This window comes from Lissotriton vulgaris, chromosome 1_1, assembly GCF_964263255.1.
Source record: "Lissotriton vulgaris chromosome 1_1, aLisVul1.2, whole genome shotgun sequence".
Taxonomy (NCBI): Eukaryota; Metazoa; Chordata; class Amphibia; order Caudata; family Salamandridae; genus Lissotriton; species Lissotriton vulgaris.
In genome coordinates this window covers 1346584431-1346598939 of record NC_141685.1, presented here as the reverse complement: position 1 = coordinate 1346598939, position 14509 = coordinate 1346584431, and the positions used below count along the sequence as shown (strand labels likewise).

General features: G+C 42.9%; 1 protein-coding gene across 3 annotated transcripts in view; it reads left to right on the top strand.

Annotated features, from left to right (window-relative positions):
* R3HDM2 (R3H domain containing 2) overlaps positions 1-14509 on the top strand; it is a 921072-nt gene that overhangs the window by 843827 nt on the left and 62736 nt on the right. For all 3 annotated transcript variants that reach the window (XM_086966594.1, XM_086966584.1, XM_086966589.1), the window contains one exon: positions 6783-6946. In XM_086966594.1, coding sequence (XP_086822720.1) covers positions 6783-6946 — 164 coding nt within the window. The remainder of the gene's footprint in view (positions 1-6782; positions 6947-14509) is intronic.

Here is a 14509-nt window from a genome sequence, read left to right as displayed (position 1 = left end):
TGGCACAAAAAGTGTTGCAGCCCTTAGAGGCCTTCCCTGGTCTCAGTGTCTTTGGTACCTGTGGGACTATTTACAAGGGACTGACATGTGGCCAAATGGTGGCAATTAGGTTTTGCCTAAATGCAGCTTTTAGGGAAAGAACATTGGCCCTGGGTACCTGTTTGGCAGGAACCCAGGGCAAACCCAGTAAAAGTACACCCACAGTTCGGCCAAAAGTGGGGCAACCATGCTAAAAGAGATCACTTTCTTACACCATCTTACCTGGATGGGTTGAGATCACTGATACTGAAGCATGCCACACTCAGTGGGTGAGGCTTTGTCAGCCAATATATTTGGCACTCTATGGCAAATGATATCCCATCGTGATTTAAAGTAAAGGGTTGCTGTATTTTCAGGTGTAGGGACCTAAATTGGCTTAACTCTGTCTAGCCATTGCACTCGGGTGTGTTTATCTAGAAGTGTTTGTGGAGGGTGTGCAGTTGTGTATCTCCACCTCTCCTTGTGTTTGCAATTAGCAGTTATCCAGGTGTGTCCAAGTTTGCCAGACTTTATCCTGTAAATCCCTTATGGACAAAGGGTAGACTTTAATTGTGGCTTCAGAAATCAAAAGCCAAATATACTCCCTCCTGTGGGAATAACCCCAAAAACTCTTCAAACATGGCAAAGAAACTGCAAAAAGGGTTCATCCAGACCAAAGATATTTCTCTAAGCATTCTCCTGAGGAGATCCCTTCAACATCATAGGAACCTCCAAGGAAAGTTAAGAGGATGTCTCATCATAAATTCATTTAGGGATCGAAGTCTGTCTTCTGAGGTGTTGGAGTTGCCGAATAAATCCTTTTCAGATAGACCTAGATCTGAGCTTCCTACTCTATAGATTCTTTTGTAGCTCATCCCAAAATCCACGTCATCGATCTCTACACCACCAACGGAATCTGCACTGATGAGACCAGCATCAAGAACACTATATTCATTGAAATAAGAGGTGTCTCCCGTCAACACTACTTGGTGAAATAGGGAGTGATTAAAAATATCTGGATCATAAGTAGCTTAGATATTTAGGTAAAGGTCACACAGCTGGGAAAAAATTAATCTGCCGGTGGCAAGATGTATTGGGTCTTAGGGGGCTAATGTTGAACGTCATAGGAGATCGGCATGATTCCTCCTCTGGTCAACATCCAAAATGGAATATAAGGGAAAGTTACTGAACCGATCTATTAGATGGTATAGTAATGGACAGCATGTGCAGCAAGTAGAGCTTCAGGCTCAAAACATTTTTTATGCTTTATCCTCTACAGTAAAAAGGTGAATTAGCAGATTTGTGACTTAACACATTGGCATTTTTGAAACCTGTACCTATATCATTTGCTGGTACACTCCTGCCATCTAGTGTTGGGTGTAGATATTGCAACTTGCTATTCTTAAAAGAGATTTCGGTTGAGAGTTCACTAAGGATCCCTCCATAAAACCCACATAACACAAGGACAAAGACTCCCTTAGCATCAGGGTCAGCTATGCTACTCAAATGTCAAGACACTGAATATTGCAATGTGCCACCTGATGTCCTAGAGTTTGGTTTTTTCACCTTCTAGAACTGCATGTTTTCATTCTAGAAGAGGCATGTCTACCCACTACGGTATCTTGCTGCACTGCCAGGTGGAAGAGTTTTGTCCGCTATCAAACAAAACAAGCAACCCTTACAGGATTCCTACCATACAGGACATCATCTGCTATTTGCTTCATGTGCAAAAATCAGTGTATGCTTTTGCTGCGGTCCACTTAGAAGCATACATGCAAAACAGACAACATTAATCTTTATTCTAACTTTATATTGTTATGCATTGCTGGAGGAGCTTAAGAGTTACTTCATCCCCTGACAAGAGTACCCAATCCCCTCATTAGAGCCTCTTTGTGTTTCTTAAATGACTTCAGTCTTTGCTAGTATGGGATCAAGAGCAGGGCTTTCCAAATGGTGGGTGGCAACCCCCTCATAGATCACCAGCAGATTTATTGTGTGGTCGAGAAAGTCCACGCAATAAATAAAGATGCTCTTAAATTCGGTGTTTATCTTGTCATACTTGCCAGGGCTTCAAAGATAGAGATTACATGTCAGGCTGCTTTATTATTTTAGCATGGAGATTGCTGTTTACTTTTCTTTTTTAAGTGACTTATGTCACAATATTGCTGGAGTACAGATGAAGTTGTGTTTTTTTGCCCCACACACAACGAAAAAAAAAAGTCCTGTAAATGCACTATGTGCATTCAGCCGTCAGTAAAGAAAGCTGAAGCATTTTTTTGTTGTTCTCAAGTGTGCTGGAGATTTTAATAGGATCATAATAATCAAAACTTTAAACAACTGATAAATATTAACTGAAACCTGATCTCCATACGCTTTCATTTGTATGCTATAGAGTTTCATCAGTAAAAGTGTCTGTGCATATGTAGTGCCCATTTTAATGGAATATGTGCTGTGTGTAAATGACCCTGCGCTACCACATAATGCTTTAGATTCGTTAAAAAATCATTCCACCTCATGTCCATTTAAAGTAGGTGGGTTGCGAATGATTAATATTCTAAAAAGTGCGTTGTGGTTCTAGGAAGTTAAGGAACCACTGATCTAAAAGCACAACGTACTGCAAATGGAAAACATTGATTACCTGTAACAGTTGGTTTGCGTCTTATAGTATAGTGGGAAATAAAGGTGAAAAACGAGCACAAAGGGGCAGAATAAAGGTCAGCATAGAGCAGAAAGAGGCATGAGAAAGGAGCAGAAAGAGGCAGAATAGAGGTCAGAAACAAGCAGCAAGTGGCAGAATAAAGGTCAGAAATGAGCAGAAAGAGGCAAAATTAAGGTCGTAAACGAGCAGCAGGAGGCAAAATAAAGGTAAAAAAACAAGGTAGAGCAACATAGAGATCAGAAACTAGCAGAAAGATGCAAAATAGAGGTCAGAAAGAGGCAAAATAGAGGTCAGAAACCGGCAAAAGAAAGATCAGAAACTAGCAGAAAAAAACAAGCAAAATAGACACCAGAAGCAAGCAGAAAAAGGCGAAATAGACACCAGAATCGAGCCGAAAGAGGCAAAAAAGAGATCCGAAACGTGCAGAAAGAGGCAAAGTAAAGGTCAGAAACAAGCAGAAAGAGACAAAACAAAGGTCCGAAACGAGCAGAAAAAGGCAACGTAATGTTCAGAAACCAACAGAATATAGATCAGAAAGGAGCATAAGGAGGCAACTTAACCCCTGCCACGCTCATGACGAGCTCAGCTCGTCATGACCATTAGAACGCTCGCACGCGGGGCTAATTCCCCTGCTGTGCTGGGCGTTCTAAGGAACGGGCGTGGTCATGACGAGCTCAGCTCAGCTCGTCATGAGCACCATGGCTCATGACGAGCTGAGCTAGTCATGAGCACCGGGGTGCTGTGCGCGCCACCCAGCACAGTGGGGGAATCTGCCCCGCAGCGAAGGGGTTAAAGGTCAGAAGTGAGTAGGAGAAAAGGCCAAAAATGAGCAGAGCCCCTCCAGGCACTCATGCACCCACGCACAGATGAATTCAAACACATGCATCCATTCAGACCCAGTCAGGCACTCATGCACCCACTTACAGAATCACTCCTACTTTCTCTCATCCACTCACAGATCTACTCAGACTCGCACACTGAGTCAGACTCTCACACCCACACTCAGACCCACACAGACACTCGTATACCAACTTACAGCCCTACTCATACTCTCACACCCACTTACAAACCTACTCACATTCATACAACCACTGAGACACTCAGACTCGCACACAGTGTCAAAGATTAGTGGTTATGGTTAGGAAATAAAATAAAATTAAATAAAAATAATAATCACAATTTCATTTAAAAAAAACAAATGTTACAGGGACGTTATAGTTGGGAAATGGATTTTAAAAATTGTAGAAGTTCACTGAAAAAAAACAAAGGTTACAGGGACTTTTAAGTTAGGCTAAAATTTCACTTGTACAAAAGCAGTGAAATTCTAGTTACCTGAGCTGACTATAACCTACGCTCCTGTAGTGCACTGCTTATGACCTCACATATTACATCACTCATGACATTGTCAGTGATATCACTTATGACCTCTACAGAACCACTAACACCCCTGTAATCCTCTCAAACACCCACCCACACAACCACTCACATAACCACTCAGACTCCTACACGTACTTCAACAATCACTCACTTATCCATAGTCACTCACACACCCATAGAGCCTAATCATACCCCAGTACACTCATACAGCCACACACTTTCCCATACAGCTTCTGACACACCCAGTTATTCACCTTTACAGCCACTCATACACCCACTCACCCATACAGCCTCTCAGCAGAGCCACTCACCCACCCATACAGCCGCTCAACAGAGCCACTCACTCACCCACCCATACAACCACTCAAACAGCCACTTACATACCAATTCACACATCCATACAACTTCTCACACAGCCACTCACTCACCCATACAGCCACGTATTCACTCACTCATATAGCCATTCAGACACCGACCCACTCACCACTACAGTCACTGACACACCCAACAAACCCATACAGGCACTCACCAATACAGCCACCCACACAGCCAGAAAGTTACCCATACAGCTACTCAGACACCCACTTAAACACCCATATTTCCTCTCGGACACCCTCTCACACACCTGTAAAGTCAGTCAGAAAGGTAAACAATGTTTACAACAAACTTTCTCCCCGCAGGTAATTACAGCGCAATCTATTAAGCACAGATTTATTAGAGCCGAGAAGAAGCACATTGCAGTAGTCCAGGCAAGCCAGGATAGAAGCTTGAATAATCAACTGGCGTGTTTGGGCATCAAAAAGATCCAAAATTGGTCTGAGGCCACGCAGAAGTCCAAAACACATCCCTGTCACTGATTTGGCATGTGTTTCAAGATTGAGATCTTTGTCAAGTATGACGCCCAAACTTTTCACCGCGTGTTTAGGGTCAGGGGGGTCACCAAGTACCAGGGGCCACCATTCATTCGTCCAAAGTTGGGATTCTCTGCCAACCAGGAGAATTTCCATTTTGGTGGAGTTCAATTGCAGACAGTTAGTTAGCTGTTATCAATCCTGGGATAGCAGAGATATCTTCTTTAAATGTTATTTTGTCTTGATTGGGATTATTAAACAAGGCAATCAACAGTTGGGTGTCGTCTGCGTATGACACCAGGGAGATTCTTTGTTCTTTGGCCATCCGTGCCAAAGGGCTCATATATATATTGAAGAGCGTAGGGCTCAGTGAAGAGCCCTGGGAAACCCCACAGCAGAGAGGGTGGACATGGGAAGAGAAAGGGGGATAGGTCACTTGGAAAGTCCGGTCGGCCAAGAAGGAGAACCACGATAAAGCTTTATTTCCAATTCCTATCTCCTCCAAACGTAGGAGCAGGATTTCGTGGGAGACTGTGTCAAAAGTAATGTCACTCACCATGTCATGAGTGATGCATGGCGCGCTGAATGTTGCAGGAAATCATGTCGTGCCGCAGTAGGAGAAACTCATTAAAGAAAATAGTGCTTAGAGACTAAATAAGACATGCCATGGAACAACAAAAGTAAAAAGACCAGTCCTCCTGGGAGGTTACAAATGAAGACAATGCCGTACTAAGGAGGGACTAAAAAGCCTATTAACGAATCAGAGACCAGCATTTACAAAGGACAATGACACAAACCAATGAAAAATATGGGCAGAGTTTCAAGTCCATACACTAATAGAGCATGCCTCACAAAGCCAGCGCATGCGCTGCCCAGGTTGTACCTAAAAATAATACACATTGTTTTGTTAAGTAGTGCATTGGACAGTGGTAGCTACGTTCAGTGACATTTTGCCTGAATACTTAGCGTCTCCCTGGAAGCAACTACTATTTCTCATTGCAGGTTAAGATGCTCAGATCAATTGCATTGGTATGTGTGTGCATATTTAAAAACTCTTGGCCGGAGTCTTACACTGTTGCTGCTTCAGGTTTGGGATAGCACTCTTCTAGAATCTACTTTAAGATGTAAATCACTGTCCTACCATTACTCCACTGTTACAAGTTGTAGTGCAGTGGCTTTGTAATGTGGTAGGGCTGATACTGTTTACTGAAGTTATCAACTTGGGAAGCTATATTATTGCATCTCTGCCAAAAGACTGCCAGTGGCCTCCCATCTGCCTTACTTAAGAAGGAGTGTTTTCTTAGTACAACTTGACCTGACCCAAACTTGGATTGATGGATTGGAAGAATTGTTGAATGTTAGGAGCATTTCCACTGAAAGCTTCAGCATGACACAATTCTAAACAGTACGCATTTTAAACTGGCAAACCTGGAAGAAAGAAACTGTTTGAAATCTGATTTGTGCAGTCACTGGAAGCCTATTATTGTAAATACTTGAAGGGATGAGGTTTTGTGACTGTTGGCAAGTTCATGAGAACAATGTGATGGAAAGTGGGCAATGTTAAAGGGTATTCCCAATATACCCATCTTCATGCTCAGGACATCTATAGGTTGTGCGTGACTGAAGTGTGATTGGCAAGGTGTATGGAGTAATTGCGCAACCCAAAGATAATTAAAGTGACGGCACAATGGCGTTCTCCTTTGGAAGTTTATTGTAACACTTGCCAGAATTGCTTCTCTATTGGCAGTTGTGACTCAACAGCCTTTTTTCTTTAAATGGTTTATCTAAAGCATTGAAAGTGTAACACATAAAGTGCATCAGAATTGTTTCCTGCTCAAAAGAATTCCATGAAAGCCAGGTTATCTGTGACTTTGCAGGTTTGCAACCATTGATGTCTAACCAGCAGCAGCAGCCGCCATACCAGGGTATGATGGGCGTGCAGCAATCCCAAAACTCCAGTCTCATCAGCAACCAACGAACCAGCATTGGAAACCAAATGCAGGGCATGATGGTCCAGTACACTCCTCTTTCATCTTATCAAGTAGGTAGCGTGTGGCAGACCTGTAGATTTTAAAACTAAACACTATTGAGACCATCTAAAATACTCCTGTTTGTTTCTTGGCCTACTCCATCATTTCTGGATTCTTAGATGCACTGAGGCCCTAGGATTTAGTGATCATTAAACCAGATGCTTCCAGTGCAGTTAAAGAATGGACTTTCCGATACATATCTATGGTTTCTGTAAGATCAAAACCTTTTTTACTTTGTGTCCTAAACTTTAGTTGGAAAGATTCTCCTGCCTTGATTACCTGACTCAGTGCTAGTCCTTATTCTACAAATGATTATACAATTCTTGATGTTGCGAACTCTTTTGATTTTGTTATCCAAATAAGCCACAAAAGTTATAATTTTGCACAAGTGTTTTACATTGGTAAATCAGTAATCTAGTTAACCAAAAGTAACACATTTTATTTTGATTAAACCAATGTACTATTGGAAGTGGGATTGCTACACACAACCCTTTTAAGTTTTGAATCATTTGTAATAAAGTTATGTATTTTATATATATTATACAAAATATGTGGTGTTGACTTGACTTTTATGATTGGACATTATGAAGCTTGATTCTCCGTATGAGAGCACTACTAGGGAGTTCAAAACACTTGCATGCCATGGTTTGATTCAAAGATACGATATATTTTTTTTTTTTGAAGTTTCATTCAACAGTTACTTCGGATTCTTCCAAGAAAATTGATAGTTTAGGCACTTCTGAATTCTATGCTGTTAAGCACGTACGTCTATGTCTAGAGAAGTAAATCAAGCGCAAAAACCTAATATTAAATTAAACTGTTCGGTAAAAATGATGTGTGCACTTGAAAAAAAAGTTATAATTCTGAAAGTTACTTGCAATAGTAGTTGAGAATACCTCAACTATCAGTCTATTAGAACATAATGATGAAAGTCTTAATAAAGCTGCAGATACGTAGTAGCAAATATTGCCTTAAAAGTAAAATTAGGTCATCTCTCTTCATGTAACCAGTATATAGTTATGGTCTTAAAGCATGTGCAATGAATCTGACATCCAGTAGACTCCAGGAAAACCCAATTTGGTTGGCATCCATGTTGACCTTCGTATTTCAACCGGGCGTTTTGGCATGCTGACGAGCTGGGGCTGATTTGTTGATGGAGACCTGCGTGTGCTGAACGAAATTCGTTTTGCTTTGCTTATTTCGAAACACACGCAGGTCTCCATCAACGAAATTAGCCCCCACCCCAGGGACATCAGCTCCCGGCTCGGCAGCATGCCAAAACGCCCGGTATCCAGTCCGACCCTGTATGTGTGATACCTCATGAGTGGCGAAGATCACTGTTGGTTTCCCTATTCAGGAGGGGTAATCCTAAAAAGGTGTACACTTATTGTATCTTTGTCAAGCTGAGCCCAGCAGCTAAAATATCCACAAAAGTGTTAAGAGCTAGTAAAGCTCTTTTCCCCGTGGCACAGTTTCTCTGCATTATGTGTTTGGACTTTCAAGTAATTTGATAGAAGTGACAGTTCCATTGTTAGGCAAAGATGCTGATGCTGGGCATTCTCCCACCACTAGTGAAAATACTGAGGGCTAGATGTAGGTAAATTCATTTTACCACTTCTTAAATACCGAATCATACCGATTCGGTATTTAAGAAGTGGTAAAATGGGGGGGGGGGGGGGGGGGGGGGGATGTAGGTATTTCAGATTCGGTAAATACCGAATCGTTGAGATTCGGTATTTACCGATTCTATAAATACCGAATCGGTAATGCCCATTGATTCCTATGGGCTTTGCAGCCCATAGGAATCAATGGTCATTACCGAATCGGTATTTACCGATTCGGTAAATACCGATTGCAGCAAGGGTGCAGGGGGTGTCACTTTGACACCCTCTAGCAACCCAAATACAGGCATGTGTGCCATGTGGCACACAGACATGCCCTAAGGGCATGTCTGTCTGTCACATGGCATAGGTGTGCATGCACACCTGGATTCGGTATTTTACCACCCAATTGGATTGGGTGGTAAAATACCGAATCTGACAGGCCTTTGGGACTCAGAAGAGTCCCACCTACATATAGAATTACCGAATCGGTAAAAATACCGATTCGGTATTTTACCGATTCAGTAAATTTACCGAATCGGTAAAATAGGCCCCCTACATCTAGAAAACCCATTTACCGGTCGGTAACGGCCGATTCGGCCGTTACCGGCTGGTAAATGGCGACCTACACAGGGCCCACAGCCCTCTATCTTTCGATTGCTAGGTTATTATGCAAGCTGCCAGCACTGTCAATAAGAGTCTTTGCTTACCTATAACATCTGGTGTGTGACAGACTGTCTGCCTCGCTATTTAATTTGTGCTCAGGTGATCTAAAAACTTGACTAGCTGTTATAATTATTTTCATCGAAACTCTGACCATTCGTGGGTTAAACAAGTTATGCTTATTTAGTGATCTTGGATAAAGCTCCAGTTGGGCTAGAACGTTCAAAAAGAGCACTTGCAGCCTGTATGTCTTAAAATGGCTTTAAAAGTATGGTAAAACAGATGTTCTAATCTTTGGCTTTAAAAGTTACAGTGGAAAGTGGTATATGGGTAAAAACATTACTGTTGTAGACAGTTATAAATATCTTAGGATACAATTCAGCCATAACTGTACATGGTGCTTAGCTTGAGATGCTGAACAAAAATTGGAAGGCTTTAACCACAGGTTTGGTATTTTTTCTGTACTGCTGTTGGACAGTGCATCTGAGGTCACAAGTGCAATGTTCTGAACTCAGGTTCTGAACCCTGTTTCTGCATTGTAGGTTTTTCTTTGATCAGAAACAGAATAATTCTGACTTATTGTTTATTACTGTTAATAAAATATTTAGATATAATTCCATCTATTGTAATGGCCACCACTTTCTGAATAACTTCAAACTGTTGAGGTACCCAATCCTATATATATAACTTGGAAATTTGCCTTCCTGATAGATGCTTCCTCCTGCAGATTTCTGACCATATGAATACTCTTCAGGTGTAAGACTTGGTCCGTAAACCTTTTCTCCAGCAATAGTTCTCCAGTGGTGTCCTATGTCTTCAGCTGCTCCTCTGCCCTCCCATGATGTAACAACTTCATAAGGCACCAACCGGTGCACTGGCATCTGTTTCCTTTTTGCCTCACCCCACAAATATGGATTGTAGCTCTTCTCTGTGCTTCACTGACTAAATTCCTCAGATTTCAATAGCGACTAGGTCAAATGACTGCATAAGATTTTGGAATTTAAATCTTGTTCTATATGTCATAAGATGAAAGTCCCTTGTTGCATCCATGACATCTTTGTGTTGCCTCAAATCAGAAAATGACACTTCTGCCTGCAGTTATTGTTCACTCATGCACCTAAAGGCCATTAGGGGGCGATGAAGCCAAGCTATTTTAGGGTCTGATCTTCCTACAAAAAGCGGTGATGGATCAAGCCCTGGATCAAGCCCTGATCTCTTGACTGGGTAGGAGTATTCTGCATCATTCAGAAACTCTGTCCATCACCACCCCCTTTTCCAAAATCGATTTTGTCCACGCTAAGTGTGGGAGGGTATACTCAGACTTGAGTCCCTTGCTCATTGCACCATCAGGATTCAAGCAAGCCGGGCCGACGACGGCTGAAATGCCAGAAACCGGTCCCCGGAAGCTTGTTTCCTTCCCAGTATAAGAATTGGCTTGGTAGTTTGGTTTGCCCTGTTCCCATCATGCACTGGGACAGGAACAGACTAATTTGCATGTAGCCAGGTTCTGAGCTGGGATGGTGCAGTGAGCTAAAAAACGGTGATGGATCAAGCCCTGATCTCTTGACTGGGTAGGAGTATTCTGCATCATTCAGAAACTCTGTCCATCACCACCCCCTTTTCCAAAATCGATTTTGTCCACACTAAGTGTGGGAGGGTATACTCAGACGTGAGTCCCTTGCTCATTGCACCATCAGGATTCAAGCAAGCCGGGCCGACGACGGCTGAAATGCCAGAAACCGGTCCCCGGAAGCTTGTTTCCTTCCCAGTATAAGAATTTGCTTGGTAGTTTGGTTTGCCCTGTTCCCATCATGCACTGGGACAGGAACAGACTAATTTGCATGTAGCCATGTTCTGAGCTGGGAAGGTGCAGTGAGCTAAAAAACGGTGATGGATCAAGCCCTGATCTCTTGACTGGGTAGGAGTATTCTGCATCATTCAGAAACTGTCCATCACCACCCCCTTTTCCAAAATCCCTTCCTACAAAAAGCACCATAGGAAGGAGTAATCCTTTTGTTCGAGAAAGTGGTTGCACTCAGGGTATTGTTTGGCGTCTTGACACAGACCATTACTGGGCTCTTCCTCATTACTTGAGTCCATTCTGACATTAAAAAAGATTAAACTAGTACTCCCTACTCCACTGGCTGACTACAGTCAGGTCAGGGCAAACCACCCTGGATATTTTCTAGATGGCTCGATTACCCTCTAGGAAGTTCTTGAGGTTTAGCAATCTTACTGCTATGACTATGATGCCTCCTGACTCCGCCCATCTACAGGCTCTGGCATCGACACTGGATCTGACAAAGCCAATGCCCTACAAGTTACTGAAACCGGTGTGCCAGACTTAGCCCTTGACACTGGTGCTGCCTCTGACCCTATTTCAGCTCCACCTCCACAGCACTCCAAGTTGGCAGGCATTGCCTGAGTAGAAAAAGAAAATGTTTGGGCCTGTTTTTATGACCAATCCTTGGTACAACCATTGTCTAGAGCTCATAAATTTGCCTTTGTGGGGGAACTCTTTGGTTCAGAATCCGATGCTATGGTAGTGCACAGTGAAGTTTATGGCTGAACAGAGGATGATAACTTGAAGGCAGATAATCTCTTTTTTTTACAACATGGTTACTGTTCTTTCCCCAGGCTTACTAATTTCAAATGCCCTACATATTTTTCCAGAAGGGAAAATACCTTTTCCTTGGGACCTCCTTCAGAAAGTGTTTCTTCATTGACTTCAATGGTAGGAAAAGCAGAAGAAGAGTTGGAATTATCTTTGGCCACCACTGATCCAAAGCCTCACTTTCTGAGGTAGATTTTGTGGCTTCTCTCTGCAGTCACAGAAACTCAGTTGCCATTCAAGGAGACACCAATGGAGCCTGTGGTGGCTACGTGAGAGAAGCCCTTTGTTAGCTCAATAGTGCACACAAATGGCTTATGACCCAGAATTCGTATCACTTCCTTCTTTGGAGAGCATGACGACAAAAGCTTCAGCTGCTAAATTGTACTTCAATTAATTTTTAGGCTTCTCCAGACAGAAGGTCTTAAAAAAATAACACTTTGTGACAATAGGTTTTTATTTCCGACAGCCTTTTCTTTTGCAATGCGAATGCCACTTACCTTCTGAGCTGCCATGTCCACGCACGGTGTAGGAGTTGGCAATACTGACAGTTATCAGTTTTCCACATTACCTGAAAAAGCCTTCTCGGATCTAGTTGGTGGCAATTTGAACTCTAATGAACAGATCTTTAAGTGTGGCCTGGACTGTGTGGAAATCATAGCTCTGTCCATGGGCACAACTGTAACACTGTCAACACGCTTGAATGCGTTCTGCTGCATTCCTTAGAGATCAGCAACTCTTGGGGGACCTTCGAAGGTGAACTACGGTTCTGAGAGAAGGAAGACTCCTTCATGGATCACCTCAAAAACAGTAAATCTATGACATGCTCACTGATTCCAGCCTCCCTGGGAAAAAAATTCCACTGGCAGGACGAGAAGGTTCACGGCTGCTCCAGGGCCAACCTTGGCTACTTATCCAAACACCCCAATTTATGTACCACTCCTTTCTGGCTAGAGACAAATCTAAGGGATGCTGTTATCACAGCAGCCGCTCCAGTACTGTATACCTTTTGCTATCTTGGCTGCCTCAAAACTTCAGATTCCACAACCACCCTCAAGCATTCTACTTGCAGTGGGGTGGGATGGGTGGCATTGTCTCATTTCTTCATTTTGTTAATCTGCAGTGACTTAGCCGTACCTTTTCTGTTTTCTCCATTGGATAGCCCTCCTACCTCCAGGTTGAGGTCCTTGGCACATACCTTGATTTAGGAGGTAAACTGGCTTGTCCGGCTGAACAAAGTGTACTATTGTGGTGTTCTCCATGGGTGCATGGGATTGTATTCCCTTTACTTCTCAGTCCACTACAAGGTCAGACAACCAAGCCCATCCTGGGCAAGTACAATATACTCTCCCTGATGCTGTCCTTGAGCCAGTTCCAGTAAACCCTCTAATGTCATGGGAGAAAGGGGTCATTGGCCGGTGTACAGATTCCTCTGAGATGCTTAACCTAATCTGCTGATTCTACCTGCTAAAAGGCCCTCCCTGAAATATGTTGTTGTGTCTCAGTAATACCAGTTTACGGTTCTGCTGTTTGGGCTGACTGCTACTCATATTTCAACCAAGGAGGTGGCTGTAGTGGCAGCCTAACTGTGAACATGAATAGTCTGTGCTTAACATCCTGAGCTTCAGTCAGCAAGCAGAAGTCTCATCTTATGCAGGGTGCTGAGTTTTGATTCGGTCCTTGTGAACCTGCACTTGTTTGTGTGCCTCTCCAGTCTGTTGGTCGGTCGTTCCCTCAGTCTCCTACAGTTACAAGCTACCGTACGAACGCCTCCCCATTGTGCTGGTTCACCTATCATGGCACAGAGCCTTGTTAGAGCTGTGCCTAAATATAAATGTGTTGGAGCTGCTGGAAGTCCATCTTGCCATGAAGGCTTTCAACTCTTCTATCTTAGGCAGTGGTATTCACCTTCTGTCAAACAACAATACCACCACCATCTATTAAATCGACAGGTGTGAGGTTACAAATCAGAGTATCTGCCCTCATGTTAAAGGTGCCTTTGAGGCATGCTAATAATAGAGAAAATGGCCCATTGTAAGGCTCTAGCAACAGTAGAATAACCTCCCAACATAGGAAGCATCTGTGGGGGATGTTTTTAGGATCAGCTAGTCGGGGAGACTTGCTTTATTGGTTAAACTAAATTTTGTCTTGAATTCTATAAAAAAAAAAAGGCGCAAGGCGAATGAGCACTGCTGGTCCTGATTGCTCCAAACTTGGTGAGTTGGATTTGGAATGTTGATTTGTTGGATGAAAGCTCTTGAGGGGGCCCCCTCTTCTCCTGTACCTGGTCGATCTGATCCTGCAGTAGGATGGCCAGGCCCTCCATCTTAATGCCCAAATGCTATGGCTGCACTTGTGGAGATTTATCTGTGCCAATTATTCTTTCTGCTTGCTGCATCAGTTTGTGGACGTCATCTCAAGCTTTTTCCAGTGATTCACATAAAAGGATTTTGTGGATATTTTCCTGGCAGTTATTAAGTGGTATGAGTTTGAAGGCTGTTTCAGTCTTGGCTTTCTGGGGTTCCACAATTCTTTCTAGGGAGGGCTTGGCAGTGGCTAATTCAAAGATTTATTCGACATCCCTAACTCCCTTCTTGTGTGTGTTTCTCACCAGCCTTCTCTGTTTAAGTCTGCATTAATAATGCTCTGTTCGAGGCATGTGAGCTGTAGATCACATGCTTATGCAAAGATCTCTATCT